The sequence below is a fragment of the Dreissena polymorpha genome, chromosome 5 (genome assembly GCF_020536995.1).
Source record: "Dreissena polymorpha isolate Duluth1 chromosome 5, UMN_Dpol_1.0, whole genome shotgun sequence".
NCBI classification, from domain to species: domain Eukaryota; kingdom Metazoa; phylum Mollusca; class Bivalvia; order Myida; family Dreissenidae; genus Dreissena; species Dreissena polymorpha.
This window is the reverse complement of record NC_068359.1, coordinates 32474163-32489111: the sequence shown is the minus strand read 5'-3', so window position 1 is coordinate 32489111 and position 14949 is coordinate 32474163. Positions and strand designations below refer to the sequence as shown.

The 14949-nt window shown below is 36.4% G+C and overlaps 1 protein-coding gene across 23 annotated transcripts in view; it reads right to left on the bottom strand.

Moving 5' to 3' along the window:
• The window catches only part of LOC127881760 (protein pigeon-like), a 238277-nt gene that overhangs the window by 200652 nt on the left and 22676 nt on the right, over positions 1-14949 (bottom strand). For all 23 annotated transcript variants that reach the window (XR_008050260.1, XR_008050262.1, XM_052429864.1 and 20 more), the window contains exons 15-18: positions 13181-13528; positions 12369-12529; positions 8953-9022; positions 7495-7592 (exon numbers count right to left, since the gene is read on the bottom strand). Coding sequence is in view for 21 of the 23 variants with exons in the window: in XM_052429864.1 (XP_052285824.1) it covers positions 7495-7592; positions 8953-9022; positions 12369-12529; positions 13181-13528 (677 nt within the window). In the remaining 2 variants the exon portion in view is untranslated. The remainder of the gene's footprint in view (positions 1-7494; positions 7593-8952; positions 9023-12368; positions 12530-13180; positions 13529-14949) is intronic.

Genomic DNA, 14949 nt, shown 5'->3' with positions numbered 1-14949 from the left:
GCTCATGTTTTAAAGAAGTGGTACATTACAGACGATTCTGAGTTCAGGTATATTTTCCACAATCTATTGAACATTTGTAAAGACATAAAACCAACTAATAAGATTATATTTCAAGTTTGATAGCAATAGCTTGGGTGGGATGGTTGGACGGTGTTTCAAAAATAAAATTATTAATATAAATATGTGGGTTTTTTTACCATGTTTCAAAGAAAAAATCTTTGTATGTGTGTGGGGGATGGAGAGGGGGAATAATGTGGGGTGTTGTAATGTATTTGATGATATTTCAAAAAAAAGAAAAAAAAGGAAAAACAACATTTTTTTCGTGTTTTTTTTTTGGGGGGGGGTCGTGGGGGATGGTTTGGGTGGAGTCCATTGTGGTATGTCAGTTAAGTGTTGTTTTGTCAAAGTGTGAATATAATCTGATCCTAAATAAAGAAGTTATGGCAATTTAATTTGATACTTTAGGAATAAAGTGGAACACAAAACTTAAAACAAATTTGCTAAGTATAAAAAGGGGCATAACTAAAAAAATAATGCTAACAGAGTTATGCACCTTGACCTACATAATTGTCTTGTTGCCATAAAGAAGTATTCCAAGTTTGAGTTAATTATCATGGATAGTGTTAAAGTTATTTGACTTTATAAAAAACTTTAACCAATGCTGACGCAGACGCCAGGGCGAGTAGTATAGTTCTCATTTTTCTTCCAAAAGTCGAGCTAAAAATGTTACAATTAGTTGGACACATTTCTTGACAATTAAAAAACTTCAGGCTTACATTTTTAATGCACTAGTAAATCAAAATATTGAGGTTTATTTTATGACTTTAGTAATACTATGTACAATTGTATTCCGTTAATGTTACTTCTTTATTTTGTTGTTAAACCCAAGACAAGCTAAATATTAATTTTGTCGATAAATGTGTGCTCATTTTTTGTAAAATATATATTAATGGTTTATTTAATTATAAAATTGCTCACAATTTGTACAAAAATATACTTTGAAGACGAGAAATATCGCATATAACTAACAAGAGCACCGCCTTGCGGGTGCAGACCGCTCATCTATTTTCTTTTTAAAGGTGAAGGGACTCTCATTTTCAATCACAAAGGAGGGAGGGGTGGAGTGAAGAGCGGTGCATTGTGTGGGGGTGTGGACATTTATTACATTTTCTTCCAAAAATGCGAAAAAAAGGAAAAAAAAAAATCGGGGGGGGTGGGGGGGGGGGTGGGGGGGGTTTCTTGGGTGCGATGGTTGGACGGTATTTCAAACATAAAATAATCAAAATAAATAGTTTTGTTTTTTAACCGTTTAAAAAAAAATTGGGGAGGGGGTGGGGTGGGGGGGGGTATAGTGTGAGGGTGTGGTGGTCATTTGTGAGATGATCTTAAAAAAAAAAAAAAAAATAGGGGGGGGGGCACGGGCGATGGTTTGGGTGGAGTCTATTGTGGTATGTCAGGTAAGAGTAGTTTTGTCAAAGTATCAATCAAATCTAATCATAAATAAAGAAGTTATGGCAATTTTAGAGAAATTTAATAATTTGACCTTGAGAGTCAAGGTCATTCAAAGGTCAAGGTAAAATTCAACTTGCCAGGTACAGTAACCTCATGATAGCATGAAAGTATTTGAAGTTTGAAAGCAATAGCCTTGATACTTAAGAAGTAAAGTGGATCGAAACACAAAATTTAACCATATATTCAAAGTTACTAAGTCAAAAAAGGGCCATAATTCCGTAAAAATGACATCCAGAGTTATGCAACTTGTCCTTTTACTGTACCCTTATGATAGTTTGCGAGTGTTCCAAGTATGATAGCAATATCTATGATACTTTAGGGGTAAAGTGGACCAAAACACAAAACTTAACCAAACTTTCAATTTTCTAAGTATAAAGGGCCCATAATTCCGTCCAAATGCCAGTCAGAGTTACATAACTTTGCCTGCACAGTCCCCTTACGGTAGTTGGTAAGTGTTGCAAGTATGAAAGCAATAGCTTTGATACTTAAGGAATAAAATGGACCTAAACACAAAACTTAACCAAAATTTTCAATTTTCTAAGTATAAAAAGGGCACATAATTCTGTCAAAATGCACGCCAGAGTTATCTAACTTTGCGTGCCCAGTCCCCTCATGATAGTAAGTAAGTGTACCAAGTTTGAATGCAATAGCATTGATACTTTCTGAAAAAAGTGGACCTAAACGCAAAACTTAACCAAAATTTTCAATTTTCTAAGTATAAAAAGGGCATATAATTCAGTCAAAATGCACGCCAGAGTTAACTAACTTTGCCTGCCCAGTCCCCTCATGATAGTAAGTAAGTGTACCAAGTTTGAATGCAATAGCATTGATACTTTCTGAGAAAAGTGGACCTAAACGCAAAACTTAACCGGACGCCGACGCCGACGCAGACGCCGACGCCGACGCCAAGGTGATGACAATAGCTCATAATTTTTTTTCAAAAAATAGATGAGCTAAAAATGCAATGGTAAATGGTTGTTGGGGTACTGAATTAAAAAATGTCTGTAACAAACAAAATTGGTTGATTATTAACTTTCTTTAACTTTTATGCTGATATAGTTTTTATTGTTGTAAAAAACTTCTAAGCACTTTTGTTTAGAACAAACAGACAAGAGGGCCATTATGGCCCTGAATCGCTCACCTGACTAACCTTGCCACATCAACTTAAATTCTATCAGACCCATATACAATCCCATACCAGATGTTATTTATTAATACATTCTGACAAAACTTCATTAAGACGTGATGAAAACTGTGACCTCTTTCATCTACACAAGGTTTTACTAGCATAGGCCAGGTGACCTTATTTTTGACCCCAGATGACCCATATACGATCAGGGCTCCCCCTGGCCCAAAAATTTCTATAGCCAACATTTAAGCCAAATGTAATTTTTTGTAGCCAAATTTTAGAAACTGTAGCAAAAGTTTTAGCAAAAGTTTTAGCAAAGCATTAGGAACCACCTGTTGTAAGTCTAGGCTAAGAGGTGTAAAAGAAGAAACTACAAAACCAAAGCTTTAATATATGTTTTACAATAATCATCATGTGTGCATAACAAAAATATACAGTTTACAACAAACCATTTATAGAAGTACATACATCATAACTCAAGCAAATGTTCATAAAATAAGCATATGATAAATTTACATTACATGAGCACATGATATCCTGAACATAAATTTTAGCAGAAGGCCATAATCCACATCATGTGTGCATAACAAAACAAGGGACAAAATTGTCACAAAACCAGGTTTTCATTGTGAAAAAAAATCTGATAAAGGGAGACAACTCAAACTGAACTTTGAAAATGAAAAAAAAAATTAACCCCCTTTGTAAGTTTGTTTTAAAATAAATATATTTTTAGTCGTGGCGACCTTGACATTGGAGATATTGACGTGATTCTTTCGTGCGACACACCGTCCCATGATGGTGAACAAATGTGCCAAATGATTTTAAAATCTCATTATGAATGACATAGTTATAGCACAGACAAGCTCATTTATGGCTATTTTTTACCTTTGAACTCAAAGTGTGAACTTGACCTTGGAGATATTGACGTAATTTTTTCGCGCGACACACCGTCTAATGATGGTTAACAAATGTGCCAAATGATTTTAAAATCTCACAATGAACGACAAAGTTATGGCCCGGACAAGCTTGTTCCGCCAGCCAGCCAGCCAGCCCGCCAGCCAGCCAGCCAGCCCGCCCGCATTCGCCAATCTAATAACCAGTTTTTTCCTTCGGAAAACCTGGTTAAAAACAACAGTACAACAAAACATTTATAGATATACACACATCATAACTCAAGCACATGTTCATAAAATAAGCACATGATAAATTTACATTACATGAGCACATGATATCCTGAACATACATTTTAGCAGAAGGCCATAATCCGCCTCGACTTCAATCCAGCCCAAATCTTGAAATCAAACTTTTCCATTGGTGGGCTGTCTATGGACAAAATCAACAAGTTCTCCAAGTTTTCAATTTTAATAGAATTTCTGAGAGATGTTGAATGTCAATTCCCTTTCTACCAAGCAAATAAACTACATTCTCATATATGCTCTCTGCATTTGCTCTTTGAAGTTCAGCCATTCCAAACTCATCAGTTTCCAAAAGTCTAACATAGGTCACTAAATTTTGCTTCACTGAAATGTCTGTACTCTCATCCATCATGATACTGTACTTGCATGATGTCTGTATCTTCTGGAGAAGATCACTCCTCAGAACGTCTGCCATACAGTTTTTAAATTCCGACACACTGGAGCTGTGTTCATATGACGTGTGGCTGTCAACTCGAAGGTCATTGAGCTGGGTTGCACCCTAAAAATATATTAATACAAATTTGCATCCTGAAAATATAATTTATGATTTCAAGTATATTTTGCTCAATATGTGTAGCAAACTTAAACAAAATCAAATTTTATCAATCAATTTAAAACAAATCAAATTTGGTTTTAAGATGTTTTATTTATTTTTTTACCTGCAAGACACACAATCTGTTCAGGTCTGGAACCAGCGATGATGTGAGAGTATGTTGTGCAGCGAAGTACACATTAGTCATAGCCGACACTACAGCCGCTTCACTTTTGGATATTGCTGCAGTCTGCGCATTTGTCATTGATGTTTTCAGACTTCAAGCTTGTGAGGCCTCTTTGTGATCTGAAATAAACAAAATTAAATATGCTAAATTTCAAAACAAAAAGCTCATTTTGAAAAGTGTCAATATATTTTTATTATGAACATAACAAAATATTATTGTTATTTTTAATATATTATTTTTAATATAAAAATTGTTCATGTATATTCATTTTAATATTGATTGTCATTCTTTTTAATTACTTTTTGATTTTTCGTGTTTTGGAATGTTGTCTTTTTTCAACATACTACACCCAAAGTGAATGAATTTGATTTTTGAAACTGTATGCATATTTTGCAATACATCATTTTTGATTTTGCATTATAGTCTAACCACTTGAATTCCGAAAGCCAAACATCTTTGAATGATCTATTATCAGATTTGATTTTTTTTAGATCGTGTCATTAGATTCGTCAGAGTACAAAGGACGCTTATTTCCTATGGTCGCCATAATGGCAGTCGCAATTTTCAAACTTTCCCCAAAAATGTCAAGGGTTTTATACCCGTTCATCTATCTTCATTCACAATTGTAACACATTTAGCCTTTAATCATTACAAACATTACGAACTTCTCGAAATTAAAATCTATTATCAACTTCTTTACTTACGTTCATTGTGTGACTAAATTGATAATTCGCTAACGGCTTTTACTCAAATTGATTGAAATTGGCAGCAATCTTTAATCAGATGTAATTGTTTATTTCAGCCGATAAGATATACGATTACACCATTGTTTTGTTTTCAAACCAGTCATTTTCCGTTGTCTCGATGACTGGTTCTGACAGGTGTTAATGCCGACTGCGTATCAATTTTTCGGGTCAATAACACGCCGATGTATTGAAGCACAGTCTACAGCTGAAAGAGTTTATGTATCTGGGACGGCATTTGTCAGGAAAAAAATCGTTCGCTGAACGTTTTCGCCAAACGATTATTTTATTCGCTGAAATGCTAAATTTTCGCCATTGGCGAATCTGGCGAACGGCAGCCGAAGCCCTGTAACAATTCAAAATCAGTTATTATCAGGATAAACATTCTGACCATATTTCATTAAGATCAGATGAAAACTATGACCTCTATTGTCTACATAAGGTTTTTCTATTATTTTACCTAGTGACCTAGTTTTTGACCCCAGATGACCCAAATACAATCCCAACCCAGATTTCATCAAGATAAACATTCTGACCAAATTTCATAAAGATTGGATGAAAACTGTTACCTGTATTGTCTACACAAGATTTTTACAAGGTTTTTCTATTATTTGACCTAGTGACCAAGTTTTTGACCCCCCAGATGACCCAAATACAATCCCAACCCAGATTTCATCAAGATAAACATTCTGACCAAATTTCATAAAGATTGGATGAAAACTGTGACCTCTATTTTCTACACAAGGTTTTTCTATTATTTGACCAAGTGACCTAGTTTTTGACCCCAGATGACCCAAATACAATCCCAACCCAGATTTCATTAAGATAAACATTCTGACCAAATTTCATAAAGATTGGATGAAAACTGTGACCTCTACTGTCTACACAAACAAATTGTTGACGATACCACGCACACACACACGCACGCATGCACAACGGACGCCGGACATCACACGGTAACATAAGCTCACCATGTCACTTTGTGACAGGTGAGCTAAAAAATAACAAGGGCTGTTAGTAAAACACGCATGCCCCCCAAATGGGCTCTCAGTTGTAGTGGCAGCCATTGTGTGAATACGTGTCACTGTGACCTTGAAATTTGACCTAGTGACCTGAAAATCAATAGCGGTCATCTGTCAGTCATGACCAATGTCCCTACGAACTTTCCTGATCCCAGCATTAAGTGTTTTTGAGTTATCATACGGAAACCATTTTACTGCTTCGAGTCACTGTAACCTTGAACTTTGACCTAGTGACCTGAACATCAATAGGGGTCATCTGCCGGTCATGACCAATGTCCCTTTGAACTTTCCTGATACGAGGCCTAAGCGTTCTTGAGTTATCATCCGGAAACCATTTGGTGGACGGACCGACTGACGGACCGACCGACATGTGCAAAACAATATACCCCCTCTTCTTTGAAGGGGGGCATAAATATCACCTCACAGGAAAAGCAAGGGATGTGTTTTACTGTATATCACTCTGTAGGTATACGATCGATCTATCTAGTAGTAGAAAACTTGAAAGTTTGTGTTCACCGTTGTTGTTATCAAACACTGTTCACTTCAAACACTTAAAGTAGTTTATGTTGATTTTGTTACAAGTCACAACGAAGTTAAGATGCATGATATCAAATCGCTCTTGCTTTGCACGCGTGATTTAATGCCTACACTTTTTTACTTCCAGCCAAAGGTTATTGGACAACAAGCTATGAACTACAAGTACTAATGCTTAAATATACCTTGCACCAGATATGCATTTAAAAAGCTATAAGTGGATGTCAATAAACAACATAATTATGTGTTATAGAATAGGCATAATCGTCAAACTGCTTCCTGAAGTTCTTATCAAAACATACTTTGTAAAAATGTCGAAGAGATCCAGTAAAAACATACTCTGTAAAAATGTCAGAGAGTTCCCATCAAAACATACTTTGTACAAATGGCTGAGAGATCTTATCAAAACATACTTGGTGAAAGAGGCGGAAAAATCTTATCTGAACATACTTTGCAAAAATGGAAGAGAGATCTAATCAAAACATACTTTTTCAAGCTGGCTCTTGAAGTTTTTATCAAAACATACTTTGCCAAACTTACCTCTTATTGGTTTCATCTTAATATAATTTGACCATCTGGTTGATTACAGTCCATAATAACTTAATAAAACAAGCCCCTTTAGTTTTAGCCTTTACCTACTTTGTCAAACTGGCCCCTAAAGGGTTCTGTGTGGGTGAAGGGCAGCAAACGCAGAGCCTCCCTGTCCACCTGCCTCCGCATTCCAACATATGTCTGTGCTGTAACACAAAAATGCCATGTGTCTGTGCTGTAACACAAAGACGACCTATGTCTGTGATGTCACACATAAAATGACATGTGTCTGTGCTGTAACACAAAAATGCCATATGTCTGTGTTGTAACACAAAAAAGCCAGAGGTCTGTGCTGTAACACAAAACCGACATATCTCTGTGTTGTAATACAAAAATGCCATATGTCTGTGTTGTAACACAAAAAAGACATATTTCTGTGCTGTAACACAAACATGCCATATGTCTGTGCTGTAACACAAAAACGCTATATGTCTGTGCTGTAACAGAAAAACAACATATCTCTGTGCTGTAACACAAAAATGCCATATGTCTGTGCCGTAACACAAAAACGCCATATATCTGTGCTGTAACACAAAAACGACATATGTTTGTGGTGTAACACAAAAACGACATATGTATGTGCGGTAACTCAAAAACAACATACATCTGTGCTGAAACACAAAAATGCCATACATCTATGCTGTAACACAAAATGCCATATGTCTGTGTTGTAACAAAAAATGCCATACGTCTGTGCTGTAACACAAAAATGCCATACATCTGTGCTGTAACAAAAATTGCCATACGTCTGTGCTATTACAAAACAAGAGATGTGTTTGTCAGAAACACAATGGCCCCTTCTGCGCCGCTTAGAAGCCGTATATTTGACCTTTGACCTTAGAAGGATGACATTGACCTTTCATCACTCAAAATGTGCAGCTCCATAAGATACACATGCATGCCAAACATCAAGTTGCTATCTGAAGCAACATAAAAGTTATGAGCATTTTTCGAAACCTAAATGCAAAACCTAAATGCAAAGTGTGACGGAAAGACAGACAGACGGACGGACGGTCCAATCACTATATGCCCTCCTTCGGGGGCACAAAAAGCCATACATCCCAGGTGTTACAAAAAAATAAAAAAACACCATACATCCCAGGTGGAACAAAAAAAACAATGCCATGCATCCCAACAATAAAACCACATACGTTGGTGCTCTATCACAAAGACATGGGACCCTCTTTCATACAAAATATACTGGGATTGTATTGTCACAGATTAGACAGTGTAGTTTGCAAAGGCTAATCATGGCTGACAATTTAATGTTTTTATTGTGTGATTTTTCTTTTAAAGGAAGTTTCTTCTTTGTGAAAATCCACTATAGGTGGAAAGTTTTGTCCCTGATATGCCTGTGTGCATTGCACAGGCTAATATAAAAACAACACTTTTTGCACATGCAATAATCCCCATTTTAACGGCGCATGGTTCATTTATTTATAATAAGGATAAAGTCATTGAATATGTTATAGTTCAATAAAAGGAGGCAACAAAAAACATGCGTACCTATAAGGAACTCCATCATAAGGGTCGGCACCTCTGGGCTTGGAATATCATTGCACACAACTGCAAATAGCTGAAACATTTACATGGCATTATGAGCAAGGTAAAGAATGTCAAGTTAATAAGTTTGGGATAGATTTGAGAAATTTTAACTACAAATATCTTAAGAAATGTGGAAATTCCACACACACACACACACATACTAAATATCACATGCTTATTCATGAATAAGTGAATTATTTCAACAATAGTGACAATTATTTAGTAAAAACACCCACAATGACACCAGTTGATGGTGTTAAGATAACTGCCCACCCACTGGTCCACCCAAATACCCCAATCTTATGGCGAGGTCAAAATGAGTTAGTGTTAATCTTGCACACTTGGAAGGGTCACAGGAGTTTTTTTTCATTCAAAATCAGGTCTTGTAATCGGCCAAATTGCCAATGAAAACATTTATATATTTTTTTGCCAAATGGGAGCTAACAATTCCCAATTGAAGGTTTCCACGCGAAAACTTAGTAAATATAATACTGAAAACACTTATACTCTTAATTTTGAAGCATAATTTATAGCAAAAGAACAATATTACTAATTTCCCAATGTTAGTAAAAATGCAGCGAAGTCTCCTAATCCAAAGGGAACTGGCCCCATTCCCAAAATGGTGAAAAAAAACTGGATCATAAGAGACCAACTGTAGTGTAGAGTCAAGTAGCAAGTATCCATGAATTATATGTAACATTTATCTGTTGGTGCTAGACAAAATGGTAAGGCCTTGCTCATTCTCTGGGCACTACGATAAACATATGAAATCCAAATCACAACAAGCAAATTCAATAAATTTATATCACCCGCAAATATGCTTCTAGACACTAAAGTGTTATATTTGACACTCAAAAAATTATTTTTTCAAGATACAAAGGGCCATAACTCCATTATTAACAGATGGTGTACAATGCCATTTGGCATGCATCATCCCCTTATCCACATATAAACTCATACCAAGTTTCAATTAAATCCGATAAAGCACATCCAAGATATGGCTCCTGACGGACGTAAAGACGGACGGACGGACAACGCCTAAACAATATCCCTCCGCCTATGGCGGGGGATAATGAAAGGGCATAATAGACAAAAGACCCTGGGACACTGCATTGCAAACAAGAATTTAGGGAAGTCTAAATATTCTAACAGACAATCAACAAGTACCTGTTTTGTAAGTTTGAAGTTCTTATGTTTGATAAGAAAAACTAAATATTCTAACAGCCAATCAACAAACACCTATTTTGTGAGGGTGACTTACCTGTTTTTCGAGGGTGAAGTTCTTCAGTTTGATAAGAAAAGCTAAATATTCTAACAGCCAATCAACAAGCACCTGTTTTGTGAGGGTGAATTTCCTGTTTTAAAAGGGTAAAGTTCCTCTGTTTGATAAGAAAGGCTAAATATTCTAACAGACAATCAACAAGTACCTGTTTTGTGAGGGTGAAGTTCCTGTTTTGTGAAGGCGAAGTTCCTCTTTTTGATACGAAAGGCTAAATATTCTAACAGACAATCAACAAGTACCTTCAGGGCTCAACATTAAAGGTCGTCCTATTGCCCCTGGCAAGTAAAAGTTGGGTCCGGGCAAGTTATTTTATAATCTAGTTGTCCGCCCGGGCAAGTGCAAAAATAGAACAAAGCATTTAATTTAGACTTTAATTAGACTTTAATTGCTGTAATCATTTTGTTAAATGAGCAAAAATAAAAAAGGTTTTGTGGTGTATCATTTTGATCTTTATTAAACAAGAGGGCCATGATGGCCCTGAATCGCTTACCTGACTAACCTTGCTACATCAACTTAAATTCTATCAGACACATACAATCCCAAGCCAGATTTCATCAATTAATACATTCTGACAAAATTTCATTAAGACATGATGGAAACTGTGACCTCTTTCATCTACACAAGTTTAAACTAGAATTGGCCCGGTGACCTAATTTTTGACCCCAGATGACCCATATACGATCCAAAATCAGATATTATCAAGATAAACATTCTGACCACATTTCATTAAGATCAGATGAAAACTATGACCTCTATTATCTACACAAGGTTTTTCTATGATTTGACTTAGTGACCTAGTTTTTGACCACAGATGACCCAAATACAATCCCAACCCAGATTTCATCAATATTAACATTCTGGCCATATTTTATTAAGTTTGGATCAAAACTGTGACCTCTACTGTCTACACAAAGTTTTTATTTTATTTGACCTAGTGACCTAGTTTTTGACCCCAGATGACCCAAATACAATCCCAACCCAGATTTTATCAACATAAACATTCTGACCAAATTTCATGAAGATTGGATGAAAACTGTGACCTCTATTGTCTACACAATGTTTTTCTATTATATGACCTAGTGACCTAGTTTTTGACCCCAGATGATCCAAATACGATCCCAACTCAGATTTCATCAAGATAAACATTCTGACCAAATTTCATAAAGATTGGATGAAAACTGTGACCTCTACTGTCTACACAAACAAATTGTTGACGCACGCACGCACACACGGACACACAACGGTCGCCGGACCTCACACGGTCACATAAGCTCACCATGTCACTTCGTGACAGGTGAGCTAAAAATATGAGGTTCACAGTTAATGTGATATTTTATGTTTGAGCAAATGGCTTTACGTTCAGGGCAAGTAGATTTTCTAAGTTCTTGCTCGGCAGAGCAAGTTGGTTTTTAGGTAAATGTTTAGCCCTGACCTTTTTGTGAGGGTGAAGTTCTTCTGTTTGATAACAAAAACTAAATATTCTAACAGCCAATCAAGAAGCACCTGTTTTGTGAGGGTGAAGTACCTGTTTTGTGAGGGTGAAGTTCTTCTGTAGGATAAGAAAAGCTAAATATTCTAACAGCTAATCAACAAGTACCTGTTTTGTGAGGGTGAAGTTCTTCAGTTTAATAAGAAAAGCTAAATATTCTAAAAGCCAATCAACAAGTACCTGTTTTGTGAGGGGGAAGTTCTTCTGTTTGATAAGAAAAGCTAAATATTCTAAAAGCCAATCAACAAGTACCTGTTTTGTGAGGGTGAAGTTTTTCTGTTTGATAAGAAAAGCTAAACATTCTAACAGCCAATCAACAAGTCAGGGCTTACTCTGCCATTCGCCAAATTAGCCAATGGCTACAAATTGACCTATTTGGCTAAAGAAAATTCTATTTGGCTACAACTTTTTCTTCATCAAAACTTAAAAATAGCCAAAAATAGAAGAATTTTGCCAAAGCAAGGCAACTTTGGCTAAAGACATTTTTGATCCAGGGGAAGCCCTGCAAGTACCTGTTTTGTGAGGCTGAAGTACTTCTGTTTGATAAGAAAAGCTAAATATTCAAACAGCCAATCAACAAGTACCTGTTTTGTGAGGGTGAAGTACCTGTTTTGTGAGGGTGAAGTTCTTCTGCTTGATGATGACATAGTTGAGCAGTGCGGCCCGTGTCAAGGGCATGTGACAGTTTGTGAACGTTTGAATCAGTTTCGCCATGTTCACACTCACACTGTAAACGCAGCCTGTAAGGCGATCCACTAACAAAGGGCCTAAATGTAAAATGGGAGGACATTTAAAAGACCAAATGAAAATAAACATTGGTTGTGCAATGAAGAAATTTTACACACATGTTGACTATGTTTGAACATGAACATGTATTTGCTTGCTAAAGAATATGTACATATTTTTGCTTTGTAAATGTGCTACATCAAATTTGAAAAGGAATTACAATTAAAGAACCCTTTTTTGTAAATCGCCCCTTCCATCATTTTGAACTGTTGATATTTACATATAATTATGGAGCTTTTACATCATAAACATCTATAATTAACCCTTGCCCACTCAGAAGCAAATTGAAAAACGCTACATGCAACCAGCATAAAACCAGAACAGCCAGTGTGTAACTGCAGTCTGCTCAGGTTTTATTTGGTTTGCTGCACAATAGTGTCTAAAGGTTAAGAAAAGAAGCCTTTAAAACTTGAATCAAGTTAAAAAAAGCCTTTAATATTATTTGATTTTTTAATGTTTTTTCATCTCTGGTTGCCTTACATTGTTGTGTTATTTTTTATTTTATCATGTATGTGTATTTATTAGCAATCTTGTCATAAAACATATGGAAAACAAAATATTCCATTTTTTCTAAGGGGCTCCAAGCGCGTGAAAGTGAGTCTCTGAGAGGTAAAAGGTTAACATCCTCTCACCTTCGGCTCCAACATTCACGAGTGAAGGGCTGGACATGAGGACGAGACTCTCACTGCCCTCGTGTAACATGGGCAAGAAGGAGTCATCTCCCACTTGGCCCCCCTCTAGGGGCACATTGCCAGGGGCCGTAATTCTGTGGCTCTCTTCCAGGGGCACATTGCCAGGGGCAGTTACACCATGGCCTCCTTTTAGGGGCACATTGCCAGGGGCCGCAACTCTGTCGCCCACCTCTAGGGGCATCTTGCCAGGGGCTGCAACCCCAGTTCCTGTGGCCCCTTGCATTCCAGGGGCTGCACTTGTGGACCCTTCCTCAGGCTTTGTCTCAACAGATTCCAGGTAGCTCTTACCTAAATTAAGGATATAACAAGCGTATCAGTATTGAAAAAAAATGCTTTTACATGTTACAACCTTCATTTTTTAATTATCATGAATGCAAAGCATAGTAAATATTAGCCTATCAAATACTTTTTTTTAAACCTTCAATTATATTTCAAACAGAACCAAAATAATACAAGTGAATTTTCTTCTTTTTTTTATAAGCAGCTTTAGCTATTAAAATACTGATCCAATGAAATGTTTAATAAGAGTTAAAACAAACAGTGTATGTAGGCCTTGAAACACTTGTGTTTTTATTTGTTTAATTGAATAAGATAAACAAGTTGTGAAAAACTATGTCCCCCCATATATTTGACCTTTGATCTTGAAGGATGACCTTGACCATTAACCACTCAAAATGAGCAGCTCCATGAGATACACATGCATCCCAAATATCAAGTTGCTATCAAGACTGGGGGAAATATACTATATTAAATGAGCTATTTTGAGCCATATATTTGACCTATGATCTTGAAGGATGACCTAGACCTTAACCTTTCACCACTCAAAAAGTGCAGCTTCATAAGATACACATGCATGCCAAATATGAAATTGCTATCTTCAATATTGCAAAAGTGATGGCAAATGTTAAAGTTTGATGCAAACAAACCAACAAGCAAATTCGTTGAATTGATATCTCCCGCCAATATGCTTCTGGACACAAAAGTGACACTCAATTTGACACTCAAAAAAGCATTTTTTCAAGATACAAAGGGCCAAAACTCCATTATTAACAGATGGTGTACATTGCCATTTGGCTTGCATCATCCTAGTATCTATATATATACTCATACCAAGTTCCATGAAATCCGTCAAAGCACTTCCAAGATATGGTTCCGGACGGACGGAAAGACGGACAACGCCAAAACAATATCCCTCCGCCGATGGCAAGGGATTACAAACAAACAGGGCAAAAAAGACTGGGGGACATGAACAAATAAAACATATAAACTTGGTAATGTTTTCACAATGTTTAAAATAATATAGTTCAGACGGAATCGTTGCTTTTGCCATTTTAAATGAAAATGGTTTTTTGATATAGAAAAGGTTGTTTACTGTGCATTAAAATGAAAACTGTTTTAGTTACAGCCTAAGTAACTTGCTGTGAAATATGATGTCATTACGTTTATATGAGACCTATTTAAGATGCAGTCTATAGTGTCTGCCTAGCGACCGGGAGGTCACTGGTTCAATCCCCACTGTGGGAGCCTTCTTTAGATTTTTTTCATAGAGACCAAGTACTGGTTTTTGGCCCCGGAACGGACTTGAGAGCGTTTCAAATAAGCTTTAGGCTTCTATGCAAGCAAACTAAAATAAATAGGTTTAAACTAATAAGATGTTGTTCTCTTCAAATTTAGGTCTCATTTAAAGAGACCAATATCGTATTGTGCAG